This window comes from Apodemus sylvaticus, chromosome 9 (genome assembly GCF_947179515.1).
Source record: "Apodemus sylvaticus chromosome 9, mApoSyl1.1, whole genome shotgun sequence".
NCBI classification, from domain to species: domain Eukaryota; kingdom Metazoa; phylum Chordata; class Mammalia; order Rodentia; family Muridae; genus Apodemus; species Apodemus sylvaticus.
The window spans coordinates 69,265,880-69,290,013 of NC_067480.1; the positions used below are offsets into that span (position 1 = coordinate 69,265,880).

Genomic DNA, 24,134 nt, shown 5'->3' on the forward strand with positions numbered 1-24,134 from the left:
CAACTCCAACATAGATTCTGTTTTCTATCATTTACACATAAAATGTCACTATTAAATAAGATATTGTTCATGTCGCTTGTGCTTAGAATAATATATGGCAATCACTGAAAAAAAAAGATAAATTATTGTGGGGCTGCGATGTAGCTCAGTAGGAAAGTTCTTACCCAGAATGTGCAATGCCCTGCAATAGATTTCCAGCACCACACAAAAAACAAAATATGAAGAGAAAAAGAGGGGAGAAAGAAAGAGAAAGAGATAGGGCAGGAAAAAAGGAGAGGGAGTAGAGAGGAGGAAGGGATAGAGATATGGAAGAATGGATGGAGAAAGTACACATGCAAGATGATAAGAAAGGGTGAGGAAGTGCACCTTGAAAAATGAGTAAATGACACAGTTCAGATCATGGGAGAGCAAGACAACCTATACATGGACGGACATGAACTGGCTAACTCACCGGATCATTCACAGTAGTGACTGAATAAATGCCTAACCTCCATGCTGTAGTAATTAAACTTGTGTCTAGTGCATTAGCTAATGAAGATGATCAGGACCATCCAATCTCCTTCCCATGGACTCTTTAATATATATTTCCCTTTTCCATAAAAAAAGATAAATAATATTTGGCCACTCTCTTTGGCTGGGTTTTATGCATTTTTATATGCTTAACAAAGCTATTCAAAATTAAAAGTGCTCTGATGAGAAATGAAGCTGTTGCTTTCATGCTTGATTCCTTCTCACTGTGCAATTGTTAGATTTTTTCTGAACTCATCCATTATAACTTACTTTATTTCTGCAAAACTTTTTTCCTTTAAACATTTATATTTTAACATGTGTAAGATATGCTCCAAACCTTTTTTCCAGTACTACCCTACAGCAATGCCCTGCTCTGTATATTTTAGATGGGGTCATTGTAGGTTGTCTTCAGTCCCAGATCCCTCTGGACTGGAATCAACATCAAGGAGGGCCTCTTTATTGGTGAAAGTTGAACTGAGGGTTAGGCTTTGTCGAGGTTTCACAGGTGCAAGTTCATTTAATTTGATGTTCTCATTTCTGACTAAAATGGTCTTGTCCATGTTCTCTTCACTGTGCCTTGCAACAACAGCATCAAATACATCTAATTTTGGAGGCAAGGTTCCACTTTCAAATAGATATTTGGCTAGATAAGAAACACAAATGTTGGTAAAGAATGAGGTAACCATGGAGAGAGTTTTAAATGGGAACCTCTGATTGTATATACCATTCTTGTCAGGGTAATAACCAGGGTAGAAGATTAAGGGCTGCAAGTATAGATATGGCTCTCCTCCAGTAATTCTCAGGAAAAGTCCAAAAATATAACCAGCAACTGCCCCATAAGTGTTGGTTCCTTTGATGAAGAGTACACAGAGCAGCTGAGGGAAGATGATGATGTAGACGAGGTCAGAGCTCAGGTACCAGAGCCCATACACAGTCTTCGTCAGCAAGGCCATGGCTGTTGCAGATGCTCCAAACACAAACACAGTGATCCTCATGACCCACACAATTTCCTTGTCTGATGCCTGTGAGGAATCAATGCACAGTCAGTTTTGCCAATAATGCACTGGCTTTTTAAATGATAAATAGGACAAGTTTCTATGCTTTAAAACTCATCTTATCCAGTCTCCTGGGTCCAAAGCTGATGCAATCTATGGCACTTGGGTGCAAAGGCTTATATTTACCATAGAAAGCAAGTGAGACTATGAAGCCTTCTTCTGAATGTACAGAGGGAAAGCTGAGATAAAATAAGATCATATATCACACATAAAATATGGCAAGGTGATATCTCACTGACAGTATGGGCAACCTTACAGCTTATCCTTGTAAGAGTCCTACCAAAAAGATTACGTTTTTTAGTGCTTCAAAGCTATTGTTTTAAAGAATACCCATGATGGACTAATGGACCATTTTTTTTTTTTTAGAATTGGGTGTATACATACACATACCTCTGTGCAAATATATACATGCTATGTAACATTTGTGGAGGTCAGAATTTGCAAGTATCAGTTCTAATCATATGGGTTCCACAGATGGAATAGGGGCCATCAGATTTGTTATCAGGCACATTTTTTAAAAACTAAGTCATATAGTTGGCTCCAATGGACTTATTTTGCTGGCTATGACCTAGGAAACCTGGTGAGAAGTCAAGCTTTATATGATAGAGAAAAGCTCTTGAGAGAGAGAGGCCCATTGTTTTCCAAGGACTACATTAGCAAGCTGTCTTAGAATCTTTGTCTCCTTAAGAAAAAAATCAAATAAAAAGGTTACTTACTATATATTAAAGGCATCCTGTGGAATTCAAACACCACAGAAGTTGTTATAAAAATAGTGTTAAGTAGTTCACCATGACTTATGGCTGCTAGGTATCTCTAGGACCCTAGCATATTTAAGCAGATTAAATGTTTTCCTAAAATTTTTGAAGCTGTATTGTCTTTTACCAGACAAACAAGAAATTTAAACTATAGTTACATGTTGTTCTCTTGGGGGAAAAGTTACACTAGTATCTTTCCTTTACTGTGAAAAGAAACAATTGTGTGTGTTACTGTGATTCATTTGAGGATAAATAAATATACTATATTTAAATATGTGTTTTGAATCAATATAAGGCATGGATTTCAATATAGTCTCAATATGTTCACATAGACTTGAGTATCCTTCATCCAAAATGCGTGACAGCAGAGGCATCTTATATTGTGAGGAGATTATGTTTGAATGTTGGAATATTAGCATGTTCATAATGAAATACATTAGGAGTAAAACTCAACTTTAAAACAGAAATTACATGTTTCATATATACCTTGTAGATATGGCCTGAAGGTGATTTTATATACTATGTTTAGTACAGGATTTCATAGTATGACACACCCCACTAGTAACATTTTATTAGTTTTCAAAAAGTTCTGGATTTTGGAGCATTTCAAATTTACCATTTCAGATGAGAGAGATTCTATCTGCAATACTATATGCATAATAAATATAGCAAATGCATTGACAATGACTACTACTACTACTACTATTGACAGATTAAAAGTCTGGCCTTACATTTTGTCTGAAGGAAAGCTGATAGATATTCCGAGCAAACATGGAACTCGCTGACAGGATGGACGAGTCAGCTGAAGACATGACAGCAGCAGAAACAGCACCAAGCCCAAAGAAGGAAATGTACACTGGACAGAGATACTGCAGAACAATCGGGAGGATCATGTCTGCTTCCTCCTTGGTCTTGGGATCTGGAAACCCATATGCAGTCTGATTCCAGTCTGTGAAGAAAAAACATCCATCACAACTGAGAGTCCTCACATGGTCTACTGAGATGGGAAGTCCATATGCTGGTCATGTAATATCTGACTTGCCTGAGTCCAGTGAGTGTTGATAGCAAGTTTAGTTACACCTGCTGGGCCCTGGAAGCCAGATGTTCTTTGTGTGCAATGGTGCTCACTCAGAATCACAGATAACAAACTTTCTTAAAGGAAAACATTTTCTTTATATCACTTGGAACTGAATGGGACCCAGGACCTTTGTACACACTGAAATCATAACAGATTTTTGCTCCATTCACCCTTTTCCTGAAGAAAGCATAGCCTTGGACCTACTGTGACTTAGTTTGCTTCTAAGCAATTGCATTGTATGTAGAGTTTTCATTATAGAGAGAGGAGTAGGTTAGGATAAGGCTAAGTCTTTTTCATTCATGAGGCTCAGGTGTCTTGGAAGTCTTCAGATTTGGTATAATAAAGTGACTTAGAACATTAGTTTATCTTTGAATATTCACCTTCTATTTTGTTATTTATGTACTTTTATGTGTGTATCCACAGACATGTATGCTTGTGCATGTATAGCACTCAAGTGTTATGGCATATGACTGTGGAGGTCTAAAAACCTATTTGTGGAAGTCAGTTTGCTCCTTCCACCATTGGTTGCCATGGATGGAACTTAGGTTGTCAAACTTAGTTGCAAATGCATTCACTCTTAAACTATTTCTCTGTCCTTGTATTAGTTTTGGTTTGTCCATTGTATTGGGATTGGTTTGGTTACAGCCTGTGTTGAAGAAGACAAGGGACCTGTATATGTACATTTGTTGTCTTCCTTGATATTTGCTGATCTTCTTTGATGCTACAATGTCAGGGATAACAATTATTAGTTCTTGCCTTTTTTCTACTTCCCATTACAGTTACAATTAAAGCTATATGCTACCAGGGCTAAAGCTGTAACTGAGAAATTAAGTTATAAGAGACAATAATAATAAACATTCAGCCAATCTAGGAAATAGTTACCTGTATTTTTGTTTTTGCTAACATAGTTATACATGCGTGTATACCTACAGGAGGGAATGGATTTATCTGCTTTTGTGAAGCAAAGCCTATTTTCTTTTTACAGAAGCAAATGTTGATGAAGACCTTGGCCAATGTTTTTACCATTCAATTATTATTTTATGTCAAGTATAAACATGGAACAGGAAGATTACACTATGAATCATGATTTCTGTTATAAAAACTAAAATAAAAAATACAGCAAGGTAATTCAATAAATAGCATTTCTTTTATAAGAGAAACAGGGTAAAAGGTGAACTTTTTCTAATATGTTTTAATGGACTTAGAGAATGTTTCTCAATGTGGGTAAATATTATAAATATTCATTCAAATGGTGCCTCTTAATCACAATTAAGAGAGCTGTAACTTAGGTCTGAAGTTCATAAAATTCTCCACTGATCACAGATCTCAGTTTCTGTCATTATGCTCTTGTCATTTTATGTTTACACCTCTTCTAGGTCTCTGAAACCCGAGTCCACAAGGTAATAATATTGATTTTAGGCAAGGAGGTGATCAGGCTGCAAAGACAAAACCTTCCTGAAAGTTGTCAGTGTGCTTTCAGGGGAATCTAGCTTTCTCTTTCTACCACAGAAGAAACATGAATGACAGGCATGATTACATCCAAGAGAATGAAAGTCAAGACTTAAGAAATGTTTCCTAGAGGCCAACAAGGAAATCATAATTTTATATTGCTCTTTTTTGTTATCTTAGTATTTAATTTCTCTATCTTAGCCAATATATTTAATGCCTAGCTTCTGCAAGTAGAATATAAAAACTTTCTTGGTTAGCTAACTATTGAAAATAAAGAGCTAAAATCTCATGTTCATAGTGGTTCATGGGGACCATAATGACACAAGGATGACGATCCCCTAAGGCAGTAGTTTGCAATATTTGCATATCTTTGGCTCACCAAGAGGACTTAGAAAATCTTCAGTGTTTATTTCTTCCCCTGATAGTTAAACCCAGAATGGAGTAGTATTTTTAAGCCCCCATCACTATGGTTATACAATGTGCATCATAGTTATCTCCTGCTTGACAGAATACAATTGCTAATATACCAAAATTGGGTGTTCCCAAATGTTTCATCATTAAGCAACAAAAAGTGCGTAGAGAACACAGAACTAGAACTCTATTTATTGAATGCTATAGCAAAGGCATAACCAGGTCATAGAGAAAGAATTAATTTACTCTATTGGGGAAATAGAGATGTGGCATAGAAAGAACAGCCATTAGGGGTTTGGCACAGTACCTTGGAAATGTGACAAAGATGCAAGATGTTTACCTGTGGAGGCTCCAATAGCTCCTATGCATATAGCAGGGAGAGCCATCACCAGGCACCCAAAAGCTGCCAGGAAAGACAGCACCTGAGCATAAGTGGCCGAGGATGAAGAGAGGACCCTCTGGAAGTAGGCTTGCCATGGGATTCCGCCCAGCATCTGCATGAGAACCCATTCAGAGTATGTCAAATGAAGGGAGCAAAGGAAAATACTGCTTCTTAAAAGTTTTGCAGCACTGCATCATTTGCAAAGTTTTAGCAGATTGTGAAGTTTGAAAAATGCTCCACAGACCATAATTCACAACTGCTACAACTGTGTTTGCAGTACAGCAAACACTTCAGTGTTTAAATTTAAATTCTAATCTTTTGGGTGGAGGAATCTGTAGCATTATTGGCACTGGGTAAAATTATTATATCATGAAAATAGGGTTCTTATAAGTCTAGTTAGTATTTTTTTAATAAAACAAAGAAAGCAAACATAAAAAACCAATAAAAATAATTAAGAGAGGTTAATTCCCTTTTCCACCAAGTAAGGGCACAACAAGAATGTGCTGTCTATGAAGGGTCAGCCCTCATCAGACAGATCTTGCCAATGCCTTGATCCTGGTTTTTATAGTCAGACTATGACAAACAAATTTTGTTGATTCCAAGACATCTAGTAATGATAGTTGTTAAAACATCCACAGAAGGCATGCCAATAATTGACAATGATTCTTTTAAAAAATCCTAGTTTCCTTGAAATATTTCTGTTGGGACTACATGAGACAGTTCTTTCTTTTTCTTAATTGGACTGCTTTTAGCTGCCTTATAATTACAAAGAAGTCTTCAATTTACCTTGAGAAAGGAATTCCAACTGTCACAAAATATTTAAAAACTAATTGGGATTCTGAAAATCACATGATGCAATATGAATCATGTGAATATGATGAATCATGTGGCTCAACGAATGTCTATAGATGTTAATCATAGAGTGGACATGAGAATGGTGGAAATACATGCTTTTCACACTCCTCTGGGAGAGTCATTGCACTGTAGCATTTTGATGAAGTGGAGTGTGCAGAATGCTCATTGGGGCACTGAAGAGAGTATAAGATCTTGCATTCCATGATTTAGTTTTCTAATTAGATTACATATATTTTAGCACAGTATATATAAACAATTTATAAAGGTGAATATATATGCTAGAGGTATGCTTAATATTTTCATTAAGGACACAAAACCAAAAAAATTGTTGCATTAAAATAGGCTACAAGAAGTATGAATGGAAACAAAACTGAGAAACAGTTGTGTGGAGATGAGAGGAGACAAGTGGATCCCTGGAGAACAATGTACAAAGCCTGTAGAAATGACATCTGTGTTGGACATACAGGAAGATGAGAGTTTCTTGAGGGGATGCTAACATGAAAAAAGTAAAACCAGAATGATGCCCAGGTATCTCTGAGACCAATGCATATATGATACGGGTAATGATCAGGGTTGTCCGAGAGAAGTATAGATTATTGACTTTCCCCTAGAGTATTGATACATCTCTAACTCTCAGATGAATGTAAAGTTGGTATTCAGGAATTAGTATATAAATGAGGGAAGAGTTGAAGGAATTTCACCTGTGGTTTTTCTTCAGGGATTTAACTTTGGCATAGCTGTTTTATTTATCTTTTATTTCATTTGTGTCAAGCATAGCGTAGAGTAATTTTCCTTCCAATACAAGTCACACATATTAAAAAGTAAAACAGTTAAATTTTAAAATTCATAAATCCATTCCTCAAGCCTGTATTCTTACAAAACCAACTCTTTTACTTTTAAATGTGTAAGTTAGTACATCAATGACATTTCTCACGAACTACTTATATCTGAACAAAGTATATTTTAATGCTTTGTTTCAAAACACAAATCAAAAGCGTCAGGTGGCCTACTTTTCCATTTAAGGTAAACCTCTATGTTACAGTTGGGAATTACATGATTTATGAGATTCTATTATTGCAAAACTCTAGACACAGAACATGCAAAGATATAGTGCTGGACCATTAAGTTTCCCTTTACTGTCCACATTGTGTAGGGTACCATTAGTCAACATGTGTTTCCACCCTTCCAAGAAAAGAGTTAATTCAGATATAGCCATGAGTCAGCAGGTGAAGCCTTGTGTACACATGTGAAATCCTGAACATGTCTTTGATTTTTATGAACAATTATATCACACTTCTTGGATGACAGTGTCACTTACCAACAACAGAAAATTATCAAGCCATGTGTAGACTTCAACTGATTCAATGGTTCCCAGCCAGGGACTCTGGTATTTAGCATGCACAGCTGTGAATCCGATGTCGGTGACTGCAGGATGTGACAAGGCAAAAGGGACACTGATCCACTGGAACAAAGAATAACATTGGAGCATTGGCTATGATCTTTACTGTTCTGGATATGCATGAGTCATGTTCCTAGTTTATATTCCTCAGACCTTGCACAGCTTAATAGCTGATCTTTCTCAGACAGAGAAGGAACTGAAATTATGTTCTCTATATGATGCCATGAAATACTGATTTAGAAAAAATTGAAAAAAGTCATTGAATACTCATATGTTTGATTATATTGGATCAGATAAACCATAGAAGAGGTCAGATAAACATTGCATCACATACACCCACATACTCATACACACACCTATACACAGGTACACATGCATTTTTATGTTTCTTGTGAATTCAGCAAAGACACATATCCATTAATATGGGAGGGAAACAGGTGATTGAAGGATGTGCCCCAGGACTGGTAAAGAGAGGCAGAGTTTAAAGGAGTCAGGGAAGAATGAACAAGTAGAAGCATACAGACATTACTCAACTTATAGTTGACTATGTGGAATGAAACCATTTGAAATAGAAAATACCTTTAATTCACAGAACCTACCAAACATTACTTCTCAGCAGCAAAGTGCACTAAAATGTGTAGGTTGTTCCCATGTGATGTGTGGTTGGCTGGGAAATGTAGTTGTTTTCCATTGCTAAACATCAGAGAGGGCCTTCTGGTCTGGGCTGGTGTTCTGAGCAGACCTCGTGCACAAACTCCACAATCAGTCCTATAAAACCCAGAGGAAGTTCCACTTCCAGTGTTCTAACCTGCCCAGGATCATAGTATCAGAGGTGAGAAGGACACAACATCTGTCCCAGTATGGGTAGTAACTGGAACCAGCAGGACCCAGGCACGCAGACCAGTGGCATGGGTTCCTTCCTGTTCGTTTGGGGCCTGTGCCCTGAGTTGACCTTGGGAACAAACTTCATAACCAGTTCCACAACACCCAGAGGAAGCTAAACTCCCAGGTACTCTAACACACCCAGGAACACAGGATCATACAGGATTCCAGGATCCCAGGAGTTTGGTCTCACCAGGATCGTAGGGTCCCAGAGGCAGCTTGACTCTCAGGAGCTCAGACAAACCCAGGATTTCAGGATCGTAGGATCCCAGAATCAGAGGATCACAGAGAGAGCTTGACTCCGAGGAGTTCCGAAACAACCAGGAAGTATAGGCTCCAGTCAGATATCATGAGGGAAGGTACCAATAGAGATAACCAGATGGTGGGAGGCAAGCATAAGAACATAAGCAACAGAAACCAAGGTTACTTGGCATCATCAGAACTCAGTTTTGCCACCACAGCAAGTCCTGGATACACCATTACACCAGAAAAGCTTGAATCAGACCTAAAAATCACTTCTAATGATAGTGGTAGAGGACTTTAAGGACATAAACAACTCTCTTACAGAAATACAGGAGAACACAGGTAGACAGCTAGAAGCCCTTAAAGAAGAAACACAAAAATTCCTTAACGAATTATAGGAAAACATAATCAAACAGGCAAAAGAAATGAACAAAACCATCCAGGATCTAAAAATGGAACTAGAAACAATAAATAAATCACAAAGGGAGACAACCCTGGAGTTGGAAAACCTAGGAAAGAGACCAGGGTCATAGATGCAAGCATCACCAACAGAATACAAGTGAGAGAAGAATCTCAGGTGCAGAAGAGACCATGGAAAACATTGACACAACAGTCAAAGAAAACACAAAAAAGCAAAAAGCTCCTAACCAAAAACATCCAGGAAATCCAGTACACAATGAGAAGACCAAACCTAAGGGTAATAGGTATAAAAGAGTGAAGATTCCCAACTTAAAGGGCCAGTAAATATCTTCAACAAAATTATAGAAGAAAACTTCCCTAACCTAAAGAAAGAGGTATCCATGAACATACAAGAAGCCTACAGAACTCTAAATAGACTGGACCAGAAAAGAAATTCCTCCTGTCACATAATAAAACACCAAATGCTCTAAACAAAGAATATTAAAAGCAGTAAGGGAAAAAGGTCAAGTAACATATAAAGGCAGGCCTATTAGAATCACACCAGACTTCTCACCAGAGACCAGGAAAGCTAGAAGGTCCTGGGCAGATGTCATACAGACCCAAAGAGAACACAAATGCTAGACCAGGCTATTATACCCAGCAAAACTCTCAATTATCATAGATGGAAAAAAGAAGATATTTCATGACAAAACCAAATTTACACATCTTCCCACAAAATCTGCTCTACAAAGGATGGAAAACACCAACACGAGCGGGGGGGGGGGGGATTACGGCAAGAAAGTAATCTTTCAACAAATCCACACAAACTTAATTCTACCTCTAACAACAAAAATAACAGGAAGTAACATTCACTTTTCCTTAATATCTCTTAATAAGAAAATTAAAATTACCGATATACCCTAATCGATTGAAATTCAAAAATATGAAGAATTAGAAACTTGTTGTCTGTTATCCAGTGGTCTTTCTAATTTGGTAATTGGAGAAATAGGTCCAATATTGTACAATCTATATACTCTTTCTGCTTGTTTGTATGTGACAGTGTCTTGGTGTGTACCACATAATGGTTTTGAAATCATGCTTCTCCTATCTCAGCCTCTCTATTAGTAGGATTGTTTATTTGATGTTTTTACACTATACTATGGTTTTCAGAACAGCTTACATATTTCAAAATTATTTATACATCCAAAAGAAATGTAGACAATTAATTTGGGAGGTGGTTTTTAAGAGCACAACAAGGAGTGAGACTGAATTCTTTGCTTGACATTTATAATTATTGTATCAATTTTGAGGAAGAGGGCCTTATAAGTTAATCTTTTTCTGAGATGAGTGCTTTTCAAAATCATCACAACCAATGAACCAGAATCTTACCTTCACCTAATGTCTGTGTCACCCTCCAAGCAGAGGGTATCTCTTTCACCCTTCATTCGTTGGTCATTGACTGACTTCATGGATAGACCATCTTAATACACACACCATTTCTTAAACGAATGTAAATTGTTCCTTGTGGACTGTGAATGATGACAATCACTCAAGTCAAATAACTTTGACCATAGTAGGAAATCTGTAGCCAAATAATTGTGCCTACAATTCACTCCTTAGTGCAGCAGAACTATCAACTCTTAGCTTAGCTACTATGGAGGTAAAATCCTTTGGTGATATGAGAGACATTGAAGGACAGCCTTATTACAATGAACTACAATGTCCAAAAATTGTTCTTATTTTGTGTTTATACCACTGTAAGAGCCAGATCTTAAGCTCTACTAGAAACAAAGCGAACAAACAAAAATACTTTATCTATTTATGTTCATTTAATAACATGTCTATCATTTTTGTGATTGGTATAAAAATGTATATATTATGTTGAATAAAATAAAAAAAAGTTTTAGCCCATTTACCATGCCTGTAGATAATGACCTATACTAATTTTAGTAGTTGCATGCAAGTCTGTTTTGCAGAAATATAATGATTTATTACTTGTGAGCTATTAGCGAGTTTTTGCTGTTATAGAAATAATATAATTTTTATTGTACTTGTATTTATAATATATGTGAGATCAAAGGGAAGATATAATAAATATGTTAGTTATCACATTGAATATCAACATTAAAAAAGGAGAAAAATAAACTGTAAAATAAAGATTTATAGAACGGAGACTGGGAAGGGGAATAACATTCGAAATGTAAACAAATAAAATGATTAATAATAAAAAAAGAGGACTGAGCTGAATTTTGCAAGGTTAGGAAAAGATGCAAATTCAAACTTCAAATAGAGCTTCTTTCTAATGGGCTTGGCTTTTGGAACATCGTAAAACTAATATGCTAAGCACTAATATCTTAATTAAAGGATCATTTGCATATGGTGTGTGTGTGTGTGTGTGTGTTTAGATTTGTTCGGTAGCAAGATTTGCTGGCAGTGGGGTGGCTTTTGAGTATTACAGACAAAAACAAACCTAAGAAGAAAACCTTGAGTTTCAAGCAAAACAGCTTTAATTTTGTTTTGTAGGTAACTGTAAGTTGGAAGAGTTTCTTTGGAGTACTATACATATTCAGCTTAATGTCGTGGATATTAACAATGAGCCTCAAAACACAGAAACAAATGGTAGTATCACTGGACATCCCGACAAAGCTTGAAAGGTGAACAATGACTTTGGAATAGAAAGATGCTCCTAAGAACAGGATGGCAGAGTCAACAGCCTCTGGGTTAGAATAGGGAACAGAGCCAGAAAGGGAAGACTAAGTGAATCCATTGTTCAGCTTTGGATCTCCAAGGGTGATTACAAAACCCATAGAATTACAGAATCTGAGAAGGTGTGGTCAAAGTATAAACTAATTAGCTACTCATGCATAGGAATTAAAGCTATGAAAATAAAATATACTTAGACAGCCAATATAATAGTGCTTAAATTAAGAAACCCATAACCATGAAGTATTCTTTACCTAATAATACACAGAAATGATTTAATTTAACCTAATAAAAAGTAGTTTACTCTTATAACTTATCTATTTAGTTATGTTTTATGGTGAAAAATTTTTCCAACATATAATCCTATACATGTTTGCCCTACCATTCCTACACATACATATTGAGTCATTAGTCTGTGTCTTATGTACTGGTCTCATGTAAAGCAATGTGGCAGGATTTACATTGTAGGTTGATAGATTCATCACCTGGAGTTGGGCTTCTTGGGATAACAAGTGCATCAACTATGAAAGCTAGTATTACCCTTATTGACCTCATTTCTGACATTCCAGGAGAAAAGCCTTTGTGTTTTCTGCTTTCTTTATGGATAGCTAAAATGGTGCTGAGTAAAATCTAGAGTCTTGTAAATCCATTAGTCTGAACAATTTGAAAATAAATAGTGAGAATTATTGAGTAAATGAAGTATTCTGTAGTTTAACTTTAAAATGCGTTTTTTACATTTTATAACACAGTGTATAGGAGAAGAATGGGAAATGGAGGCTGTATTACTATGTGGAAATGAACATTTATAGTGTAATTCAGATTGTAGTCAAATGATCCCTCTGGGATATTATTACTGATGACATAAAGGTACAATAGAAAGTTATCAGATTTATCTCTAGGCATGTAGGGTAAAACCCAAAATAGTCATTGGAGATTTTTTACTCTAAGAAAAAAAAAGAGAAAATATAATCAAGGATATTTTAATTCTGATTGGAAAAATGAGTGCACTTACTTGTCTGTAGCTCTGCATAGGCAGTTGACCTGATGTTTGTATTTGATGAAACTGTGTACATAGACCCATGTCAATCTATGACACAGAATGCACATTTCCATTTATACTTCTTTTATATGAACTTGGTGTTTCACACTGTTATAAATATAATTATTATTTTTTGCATTTTAAGATTTGAGCTTGCAAAGATTCACAAGTAGACTAGCATATGTTTAACATGCCCCAAAGTGCTTTTACTGTTATCCTATTACTACTAATGATAATATTCTTTGCTTAATAAGACATGTGTGGCATCTAACTTATTCTAGGACTAACATAAACAATAAATCCTGCTAATCCCTTATGTTATCAAGCCCCTTATTTTTAGATCCTAGAGACTGAAGACTAAAACTTGAATCTTTAATTTTTCTAATGACATAAGTTTTTGTGTCCTATCAGTTTCTGTAGTAACTAACAGAAGAAGCAAAGAAGTATTTTGCCTTGCTTTCCACTAAACCTTAATTTTGCTCATGAGATGAAAGTGTTGCCACTGCCTACCAAAAAGAATTGCAGCAAAATTGGATTCAAACTAATAGGGGTAGAAAGCAGGACCCAGATATTTGTAAGAGTTATAGTTAGGGTATAACTATCAAAGTAGCCAGTGCGAAAATCATATATCCACTGATTTTTTGTTGAATTAAAATACATATTATATTTTAGAAGGAAATAAGGCAGGCAGGCAGGGAGGGAACGAGGGAGGGAGGAAGGAGGGCAAAAAGGATGGAAGAAGAGAAAATGAGAGTGATGTCACTTACCAGTCCTATAAAAATGCAGAATAGCTGAACAACATCAGTGTATGCCACAGAGTAGAGCCCACCCACTAGGGTATAAAGAATGGCAATGAGTGCTGAGACAATGACTGATATGTTCACATCCACATCAATGATCACGCTGATGGTGGCCCCTGAAAGAAAATGATCAGGCAGTTCGGTAGGCAAGAAACACAAGTGATTCTACTTCCAAAGTATAGCCACAGCAGCCATGTCCCAGGGACATGAATGATGTGCACAATGAAAGCAGTGGAAAAGAACTGTTGAATTGAAATTTTGTCTTGGTAAATTATATATCTCTCTACATATAACAGGATACACCTGAACTTGGTCTTTTGCTAGTTAATCTATGTAAGACATTAAGTGAACAATTAGAAATATGGGTAAATTCAATTCCATTCTCAGAATTTGTAATGCCTTCAGTACATGAAATTCTAACTTAATTAAACATGTACAGTGAACTTCCCTACATCCATAAGAAGTCTTTCTAAGAGGCATGAACAGACATTTTCATAATTTACAATGAATATTTATTTCTATTCTGTCTTGTGCTACCCTACTCTAACAGACAAATTCTACTAGATACCAAAGAAATGAGTCAAATTAATAGGAGAAAATAATAAAATGAATAATTGGAGTTTTCAATTTTTTCTTTCTCAAAGACTTGACATATCTCTGAAAGTTGTATAATTGGTATATATGTAGCTTCTCCCCAGAATGGCAACCTACTGAGGAATCCAGGCTTTAAAAAAAATCAAAGTTTAAGAGTTCTCTTCGATGGTTTTCTGTCTAGGTTGTAAGTTTCTTTGAGGGTAGGGAATAGGCATTGTCAAAGAACCCTTCTACATCTTTCTTTCTCTGTGAGTCTGCAGATATCAATACTGTGGCACATGTAGCTTTCTTGCTCTTTACAGTCAGCAGGAGCATAGTTCTCCAGAATTGATGGATTCTGGCAGGTTCCCTGTGGTGGAGGGGGAAGAACTCAGGTTTCTTTAAGGGTCTGGCCACCAGGAGTTTGACCATGCTCCTCCAATGAGTGAGTATACAGGCAATACAAATTGGGCTTGTTTTATGTCGTGTTTCTTCTTCTTCTTCTTCTTCTTCTTCTTCTTCTTCTTCTTCTTCTTCTTCTTCTTCTTCTTCTTCCTCTTCCTCCTCTTCCTCCTCCTCTTCCTCTTCCTCCTCCTCCTCTTCCTCCTCCTCTTCTTCCTCCTTCTCTTTTCCCTTCTCCTCCTTCGCCTTTTCCTCCTCCTCCCCTCCCCCCCTCCTCCTCCTCCTCCTCCTCCTCGTCCTCCTCCTCCTCCTCCTTCTCCTCCTTCCTTTTCAGGGGAAGTTGAAAGGGTTGGGAGTGGAACAGAGAGGGCTTTGGAATGATGCTTGGTGTTTCTGATATGAAATTCCAAAATAATCAATAAATATATTATTAGAAAAAATCATACTTTATGGCCTGGATAGATGGATCAGTGGTTAAGAGTACATAATGTTCCTGCAGAGGTCCCTGGTTCAGTTGCCAGCACCCAACTGGTGTCCCATGATTATCTATAATTCCAGTTCTAGGAGATCTGACACCCTCTTCTGACATTTATTGGCACCAGGCTCACAGTGTATATACATACATGTAGAAAAAACATTCATATACACAAAATAATAAAATAAATAAATTTAAAATTAAGAACGAGAAAATCATAGTTTTAGTAGTTTCCTCATCAATTTGTTTGATTTCTTGCCTTATTACACTGTTTATTGTGTTCATTGGTGTCTGTCTTTACACTGAAAAGTTTATGAATGGGCAGTTTGGAACACTACTATCTCTTTGTACTCTGTAACTGGTATGATCACAGTGTATACCAACCATGGAGGAACATCCATTATTTTAAAAAGCACTTCAGGTTGTTTTGAAACACTAATATGAAATACTTTTCAGCTGTGACTATGGTAATATAACAATTTCCCTGAATACAAAGAAAAATATAATAAGTACCTATGATTCAAATACAAAAGACATCAATTATCTATCAGTGCTTTTAAAGATTGCAGAAGTTACTATATTGATACTTAACAAGCTTTATTTGTCTGAAGTTTGTTTTTAATGTTGAAATTTTAGTTGAAAAATCTATGTCATTGTTTTGCTGCAGTTTTCTGCTTTCACAACATTTCCAAGATATAACCCCATAAATTATAAGCAATTTAATCATAGACAAGGTTCACAGCACTAGATGGTCAATCTTTGGAGATACTACCATTTGGTTGCAACTCAATACCCTTAGTGAAGTCTCTCCTGCCTCTTTATTACATCTGAGTTGAATTTTTCTGAAAATATTTTTTATATGTTTACATTAATTATAATGAGATAAAACTGCATCTGCTGGCATAAGGTTATGAAACAAATCACTGAATTTAACTACTAGAAATGTAAGAAGACATTTTATTGAAGCATCCTAAGATACTATCAAAAGTTTTGGTTTATTTCTGGGTTAAATGATAACCAGACTTAGTCTGGCAGCACCAGGCTTCTACTGAATGGTACTAAATGTTAACACAGTGCAGTGTGATTCAGCAAGCAGATGTCAAGTGAGAAGACACGATAAGCAAAGAAGACATAGCAAAAGGCATAGGTTCTGGAGAAGTTTCAGGATGTCAGTGTTACCCATTCAGTGATGGCTAGATCTGAACATGAGGCAACAAATTTTGTTTAACCTCGTGGGCAAGACATGAAAAAGATAAATGCCTGAGTCATGTCTGGAAGAGATTATTCAGAAATGATTGTGCAGAACGTAGCCGTCTGCCAGGGGTTCTGGGTGGCTACTCACACCTTGAATATACAGTGAGAACGATCTCTACTGTATGTTACTTAATAAATGTAGAAACTGCTGAGAAAAGATTCACCTCTGTTTTCATTCCACATGCTCATTCCTAGTGCAATGAAGAGGAGCACAGATAGAGTTTATACTTGTCTGTTCTTAAGTGTCCCAGAATTATTTCTTACAAACAGTATTTTTGAAATATATCCAGCAAAGACAATAATTTTATCATACATATGTGCTGCTAGAGCATAGATTTCTATCACACACATGTACATATATATGCTTGGAGTATGTGTGGGAAAATTTATATATATATATATGTATATATATATGTTATTTTATATGTATGTGTATAAAGAGAGAATGTTAACATGTTTTCAGAAACTCTTAAATACATAAAAAGACATATACAAATATCTGCAGAAGTAATTATATTAAAGTGCAGAGTTTAGCTACCATGTTTTGCATTAGTGAAATACCATAGAAACATCAGCTCATTAATTCTATTCACCTTTTAGGACTATTTTTCAGAATATTTATTCAGCCAGAGAGAGCATTTTGTATTTAGCTGTTATTTAGCTCTCTCCTTTTTGTCATACCACAGCAGGTAGTCTATTCTTAAACCTGAAATTTCTAGTGTCAAACAAAATTGTTTCTTTGCTAATGAGCACAAGGTTGAGGTATACATTACACCATTAGGCTTTAAGGTGAGGACTGTTGTCCAGCAGAGGGGCCTGCCATTTTTCAGAGGTATTTGTGTATTTTATAAACCAGCCAATTGTCTTTCTTTTCCCACTATCACTCATTTCCTTCCATGGTCAAGAAAAATACCTTAGAATATAAAGGAATTTGGGAGGAAAGAGAGCCAAAGTGCATATGAACTAATCCAAGTTCAGAAGTTACATATTATAATATTGGAGCCAGGAGACAAGCTCATGGTCTGGTGTATGTTAACACCAAAGGAAAGTCCGTTTGCTCTAACCAATCAGTTCCTGGCTCTAGACTCTAGACATTTGGAGAAGAGATGGGAAGTCCTGTGTAGGACGTGGCCGCCTGGTCCATTGAAGAAGGCTGTGGGGGTTCAACTTTGCAGCTGCTCAGCAAGTAGCTCCACACATAGTAGACTGAAACAGATCTGCCTTGGTCTAAAGGTAGTAGAGCTAAACTAAAGATTTTGCTAGCCCCACTCCAAAAATAGGAGGTGAGTCCAAAGCCTAGGCAAATGGACTTGGAAAGTGTTAGAGGCAAGATGGAAGACTCACAATTCTGGAGAATGAATGCAGGAGGCACAGCAAGAAAAGAAAGCAAAGGCTCTGCAGTGCCTATAGAGCCTGTTGGAAATTTTGGTTTTAAAAGAAATGAGAGTAACAAAGCTGGAATTTAGCAAGAGTTGGTTACCAGAGGAGGGCAAAACTACAAGCAGGGAGACCTCAGCATTGATCCCAGTGAGGAAGGCCTGGCTGAGGCGGGTAGAAGGGAGGGATGGACAGAGGTGAGGAGGGTGACTGAGTATCCAGCAGAACTGAAGAGTTTAGTATGGCTCTAGAGCTGAGCTGAGGCTGGTAGAATGAAGGAGGCAGTACACAGCTTCCCCAGGATTTGCATCTCCAGTTACTTGAGACATGTGCCTGAGGATGTTTACATTCAACAACTGGCCATGTTGTTTTTTTAACCTCTAATATACATTTCCAATGGTAGTAGACTGGGCTGAAGAGAACCCAGGGACTGAAAGCCTTTCATATGTTAACATGAAAACACGCTTCTGAGAGAATTCTTCCGGTGTTTTAAGTTACTTTAAGTTAATTTAAGTTCAATTCCTGGTTTTAAGTTACCATTGACTGCCCATAGTATTATTCTTTCGAAAAGAACTTACATTGACATGTCTAGTCAGACCGTTTTGCTTGCATGCCTGTCTATTCTATCCACAGGCTGTGAGGTCCCATTTCTCTGCAACTGTTACTTACTGTTGAGACTTTGTTTTACATTTGCTTTTAATAGAGTGCATGTCATGTAACAATATTACTGCTTTTAAAAATCCTTGAGAAATTTAGTTTTCTATACATTTATCAGTTTTAGCATGACAGTCATTGAAAGGGAAAACATGAAGAGATAACATGTGCTTGCAGAAGTCAGAATAATTACTGGAAGTACAACTTTAAAGGTAAAAAAAAAACCATTTATTTAAATTTATTTAAGATTAGAGAATTTCCATAAACCTTTGGCTAATGGACAAGTTTTTAAGCTTTTGATCAAACTTACCTATTAGTTGTGCATAATTAAGTGTATTTTATTCCAACTCATATATACCTTAAAAAAAACAACTGATCTTTATAACACGTGGCCATACTTTAATGATGTGATTCAGGTTTAAAGCAAATGAAGCTGAGATTAGATTTCTTTCACCACGATCATGATATTTTAGTAAGTATAGAATTTCTGTTGAGATTCTATAAGAATAAATATGGTTTTGAGCATAGTTTTAAAGGTTTTTTTTTTTTTTTAAAGAGGCCAAACCATTTGATTAGGAATTGAAGATACAGGAGAACCATCTTCAGTTCTTACCTAATGCAGAAAAAATTGCTGCAGCCCAGAACATCTCTCCCATCAGTGCAGGGATGAAGATCAGCCCACCCATGCGCTTTCCATAGATCTGTTGAAATGGGTCTAGCATAGTCACATATCCCTTGGAACGCATAGGTTTTGCAAAAAACAGGCCACCTAAAACAAATCAAACAAGGGCTTGTGGATATGTCCCCACTCTAGGAAAATGATTTGTTATGCTATCAATATATGCTAAGGAACAGGTCTTACATGTCCTATGAATGTAGTACCAATAGATATTTAGCAACCTAATACAAATATAAATTTCTAATATAAATATAATGAAAATTTCTTAGTACATCTAATACTGCATATGCCTATTGGGCAACTTGATGACAAAAATGAAGCACATGAGTTGAAAGTCATGGACCAGGTCAGTGTGTATTAAGATACTTTGATACATTTGTGTCACACAATCCAACATTTAGATACTTTTGACTAAGCACAAGGCCCAATACAACCATTTTGTGTAACAAAGTGAGAAACTCTCTTATATAATATTGAGACTTTTAGTGGTTTGATTTACCAAAAGGAACCGCAGGGACAACTGAGTTGATTAGGCTTTAATAATATATCCATACTATTTTTTGAAAGAAATAAAAATCATAGCTATTTAAGAAATTCACTGTTCTAATGCCTACAGGATCAAAGAGTTTTTACACAGCTCATAATCAGGAGATTAATAATCCAAGCATTGGGGTTATGCTACATAACAATTTCTGGTAATTGCTACTTAGAAATTTTCTCTACAATAGTTTTTCACATTGCTTTACTTACTTTTCATACTTTATGCTGAGTACTGAGTGAGTCACTGAGATCTTAATACCCACTTACCTAAAATTAGACTCAAAGAATATCCAATGGGTGCCTGAGCCCAAGCTAGACCACAGCCTGGCCCATACACTGCTTCAGCTGTCCCATTGATGTAACCTCCTCCAACCCAGGTGGCTGAAACAGAATAAAGAGTAATATTGCAACACTGTTCACCTGCTGCGTCCTAAGTCCATCTGTCCAACACAGTAGCCATTAATTTTATGTGTCTATATTAAGCTCTACAATGTAATTAGTACTCATTAAGATATTCTCTTAGATATGCTTAGATATACAAATGCTATGTAGAATAATTACTGTATAAAAGCATTTATAGAACCAAACAAAGCCAGCAAACTCAGACTTACAAGCTACTAATTTATCTTACTAGGTAATTGATCTGATTCTTCTTTTATTTTATAAAAAAATTTATTAATTTTTGAGAATTTCATATAATGAATTTTTATCATATTCAAATCAGAACCAATACCTTCCACTAATGCCTCACAGACCCATAATATTTCATTCTTGCTGGAAAAAGATAAGTTAACAGAACTTTTAGATTTTGTACGTACTTCTAAGAAAATAACAGAAAGATTCAGAGTGATGCCTGTGTATAATACATGTGTGATGATACTGGTCCCAGGTCTTAATACTCTTATCAGACAGCAACATAAATAATGCAACCAAGGATGCAACATAAAAGAATATATCCCTATGTATAGAAATCTTGTTTATACCATTAGATGTTATTGACTGTTTTCGTACTAGAATTCAGTTCTCTTTTTGTCCAACATGCAAAGAAGAGTGTGTTGGAGTAAATACTACTTTAAAAAATATACATATGTATATTTATTTGTGTGTGTGTGTATGCGTGTGTATGTGTGTGTGTGTGTGTGTGTGTAGAACAACAATTAAAGAAAGAAAAGCAATTTTAAAGAGAGCAAGGAGGGATATATGGACCAGTTTGGAGGGGGAAAGTGAAGAGACATTATATAATTGTATTACAATCTTAAAAATTCAAAAAAAGTTAACTTGAGAAGACTTTTTGATTAAGAATTTCAGTAACATTTAATGTGAAATGTATGTCCTCAATACTGACGTGAACAGGAACTGTACAGCAGAGACTCCCATTTTCACAGAAGGCTTGCTTTACACCATTCATTACTTTTCTCATTCTCATCCTTGTTGAACTTTTAGAGTTTCCATTCCCTATCCAGCACACAGTGTATGTAACAAGGACCAGAAGAAATCTACTCTGAAAAGGTTCAGAACCTGAGACTTCATCTTTGAGCTAAGATGGCTGAAACTGATATGATGCTAGCAATACCTTAGTTCAGAATAAAGAAGGCTCTAAGATTTTAAAGAACACAGAGCTTATTAGCAATTACATTTCACTGTGTAGGTTTTCAGTCCTTCATCCAAAAACAAAATTAGTGCCTGAGTGATTTCATTTATTATAATGCAGAACTGAAAACTTAGTCAATTACCATGATTAAAAACAGTTTTTCCATTTGTTATTGATAAAGTCCTTTCTGGGCCAGAATTTGCTCCACACAGACATACACACACACACACACACACACACACACACACATGTGTCTGTGTGTGTCTCTCTCTGTGTGTGTATGAAATAATGAGCAAGAACATAAATTCTTTTCAATTACATATTTTAAAAGAATCTATATTTTCACTATTTCTTATGAAATGCACATAAACAGCTGAATCTAGTGAAGCTTAAACAATGTCATTCATATTTTAAATAAGTGGTCATATTAACCAATGGTCTTCTGAGCTTTGAGAAAGAGTTGTTAACAAGTCAGCTAGATGTCATAACACTTTATAATATCCTCATTTGACTATTTTTATGTACTTTAATGGTATGTCATTTTTTAAAAAAAACTGCAAGTAATAAAAGAATAAATTCTGCAGCATTGTATGACTCTATGAAACAGATTTGCAACATTATATGATTATTTGAAATATATTATTATAGAATAATAGAATAGTAGAATAATCATCAATGATTAAAATGCTTGGACATTTAAGAGCTCATTTATAATTATTTGTGTGTGAAAAGTACCTTTTTAAGAGACATAGTACACCTGAAAGAAAGCTGTGCATAGCACAACATGGAGGAAGCCTGAGTGTGGTCATCAAAAGACCTGGTGCTGATCTGTGCTAACTAAACAGAGCTGGAGATTCCCTACAACGCTTTCACAGAGCCTCCTGTAAGAACATATGAATCCATCTACAGTGGGTGAATATATAGCTGAGTTTACAGTTTGAATACTTGACAGATTAAAAAATCTACAGTCCATATAGGATACTATAGATTTTAGATGGCCAAAATATTCAGAACAGAAAGACTGTCTTCATAGGAGATTACGGTTCCTAGCTAACACATAGTGTCAGTTGTCTTTAAGTAAGAGGTCTGTACAGAAATTGATATTTCATATGATTTCTAGTAACTCATTTTTCTAATGAGACATCAAGAGTTCCAGCAAGCATGTATCATGTTGTTAGTGTTGAGAATACTAAGTAAGATTCAGATCTAATGTGTTGTTAATCAAAGTGTCACCAATCATTTATAAGGCAAAATTTTATATTGTTTTCAGAATTATTTTTGGAGACCAAGACAAATATGAAAAACTACAGAAATCACTCTTAGACTAAAGAAAGAACAAACAAGGGCCCCTCCTAACAAAAGGAAGATTATAAAGGAAGAGAGATCCAGATGAAGGCCCGTGAATTCCTCGGAGGACACACCTTGACTCTTTCCTTTTTGTACCAAGGGTCCTGAAAACCTTACGTTTGTTATTGTATATTGCTTCCTTTTAGGAAAATAGGTATTAAATGGGAAAGTAGGCTTCTAACAGGACTAGTTAGATTAGAATTTGACTGTTTCCAAAATAATCTATTTAGGCTAAAAACTACAATTAGGTAGTATTCACTTGTCATTTCAGACAGCTCAGTCACAACGCCATGCTTGAATTAATGGGCACATCGAGACACCATCACAGTGTCGCACAGATTCACAGAATTCCTCCACTCCTTTGTTTTTCACCATTCCTACCCACTAGCCGGTCAAGACAGACCATGCTGCTTCCCTAATATTAAGTTCAGTGATTTATTGTAAAATTGTTTTTGTCTAGAATTACTAAAATTAAACCATGTTCTTTTTGTTTTAAATTAAGTTATGTTAAAATGTAAGTTGTGGACTGAAAGAGCTCCAAAGGAAAAGGCCATGATTGATTTCTCTCAGAATACCAGACAGCCTGGGAAGGGAACACAGGGAAACCTACCTGTCATGGTAAAACCACCAACCAACAAACCAATGTCCCGGCCTCCGACTATGATGGCTTCACTACGCTCTTCTGCATTACCGCTGTTTTTTGTTTTCCATGCAGCCCATATTCCAACCAGAAATATAAGGAGGTAGAATAGGATAATAGCGACCAGTCCTTCTACATGGAAAGGCATTTTTATTTAGGGTACTGTGCAGATCCTTCCACAGAGGGCTACTTCATCAGATCTTCTGCAGAAAATACAGCAATGCATTATTAAGCAGCCAAGCACTATGCTTACACAGGCTGCCAAAAATACGCAGCTGGATCCAGACATCTTTTTTTTTCCTTTATGAAAAAGCTTGCATTGAAATCCCATAATACTTATCATAGCCAACAAGTGTCCAGTTCATTGCTCTGTTTCTGCTTAACAAGCTAATGATTTGCATTCAAAGAAACAAAAAAGGAGTGGGCATAAGTGCAATTACAATAATTTTTGTATTTTATAAATTCCTTCAAGTTAAGTCAGTTTTATATTACACCTCAGTTCTTCTGTCAACATGTTTACAATAATTATGCCTATATTTGCCCTTTGGAACTAAGTCAATATTTAATAATTGTTTATTAATTTAAATATAGCCTAAAGGAATACTCCAAGAAAGTCTCCCTCCCCCTCCCTCTCTCTCTCTG

At 36.0% G+C, this 24,134-nt stretch overlaps 1 protein-coding gene across 1 annotated transcript; it reads right to left on the reverse strand.

Annotated features, from left to right (window-relative positions):
- Nucleotides 1–902: 902 nt before the first annotated feature.
- On the reverse strand, nucleotides 903–23,686 carry Slc5a7 (solute carrier family 5 member 7). The gene is made up of 8 exons (XM_052193326.1): nucleotides 23,463–23,686; nucleotides 20,182–20,295; nucleotides 19,309–19,464; nucleotides 13,928–14,076; nucleotides 7,814–7,957; nucleotides 5,599–5,752; nucleotides 3,052–3,269; nucleotides 903–1,532 (listed from the first exon to the last, which is right to left on the reverse strand). Exons 1-8 carry the CDS (start codon nucleotides 23,638–23,640, stop codon nucleotides 903–905), a joined length of 1,743 nt encoding a protein of 580 aa, XP_052049286.1. The 5' UTR covers nucleotides 23,641–23,686.
- Nucleotides 23,687–24,134: the final 448 nt, after the last annotated feature.

What these genes read in the sequence shown, in the direction of transcription:
- Slc5a7 (XM_052193326.1), bottom strand. Translation starts at nt 23,640, where the DNA reads ATGCCTTTCCATGTAGAAGGACTGGTCGCTATTATCCTATTCTACCTC. An exon ending in TTCTTTGAGTCTAATTTTAG is followed by an intron (nt 19,465 to 20,181) that starts GTAAGTGGGTAT and finishes GATTTGTTTTAG; the next exon opens with GTGGCCTGTTTTTTGCAAAA. An exon ending in AGCTTTCCTTCAGACAAAAT is followed by an intron (nt 1,533 to 3,051) that starts GTAAGGCCAGAC and finishes GATTCCTCACAG; the next exon opens with GCATCAGACAAGGAAATTGT.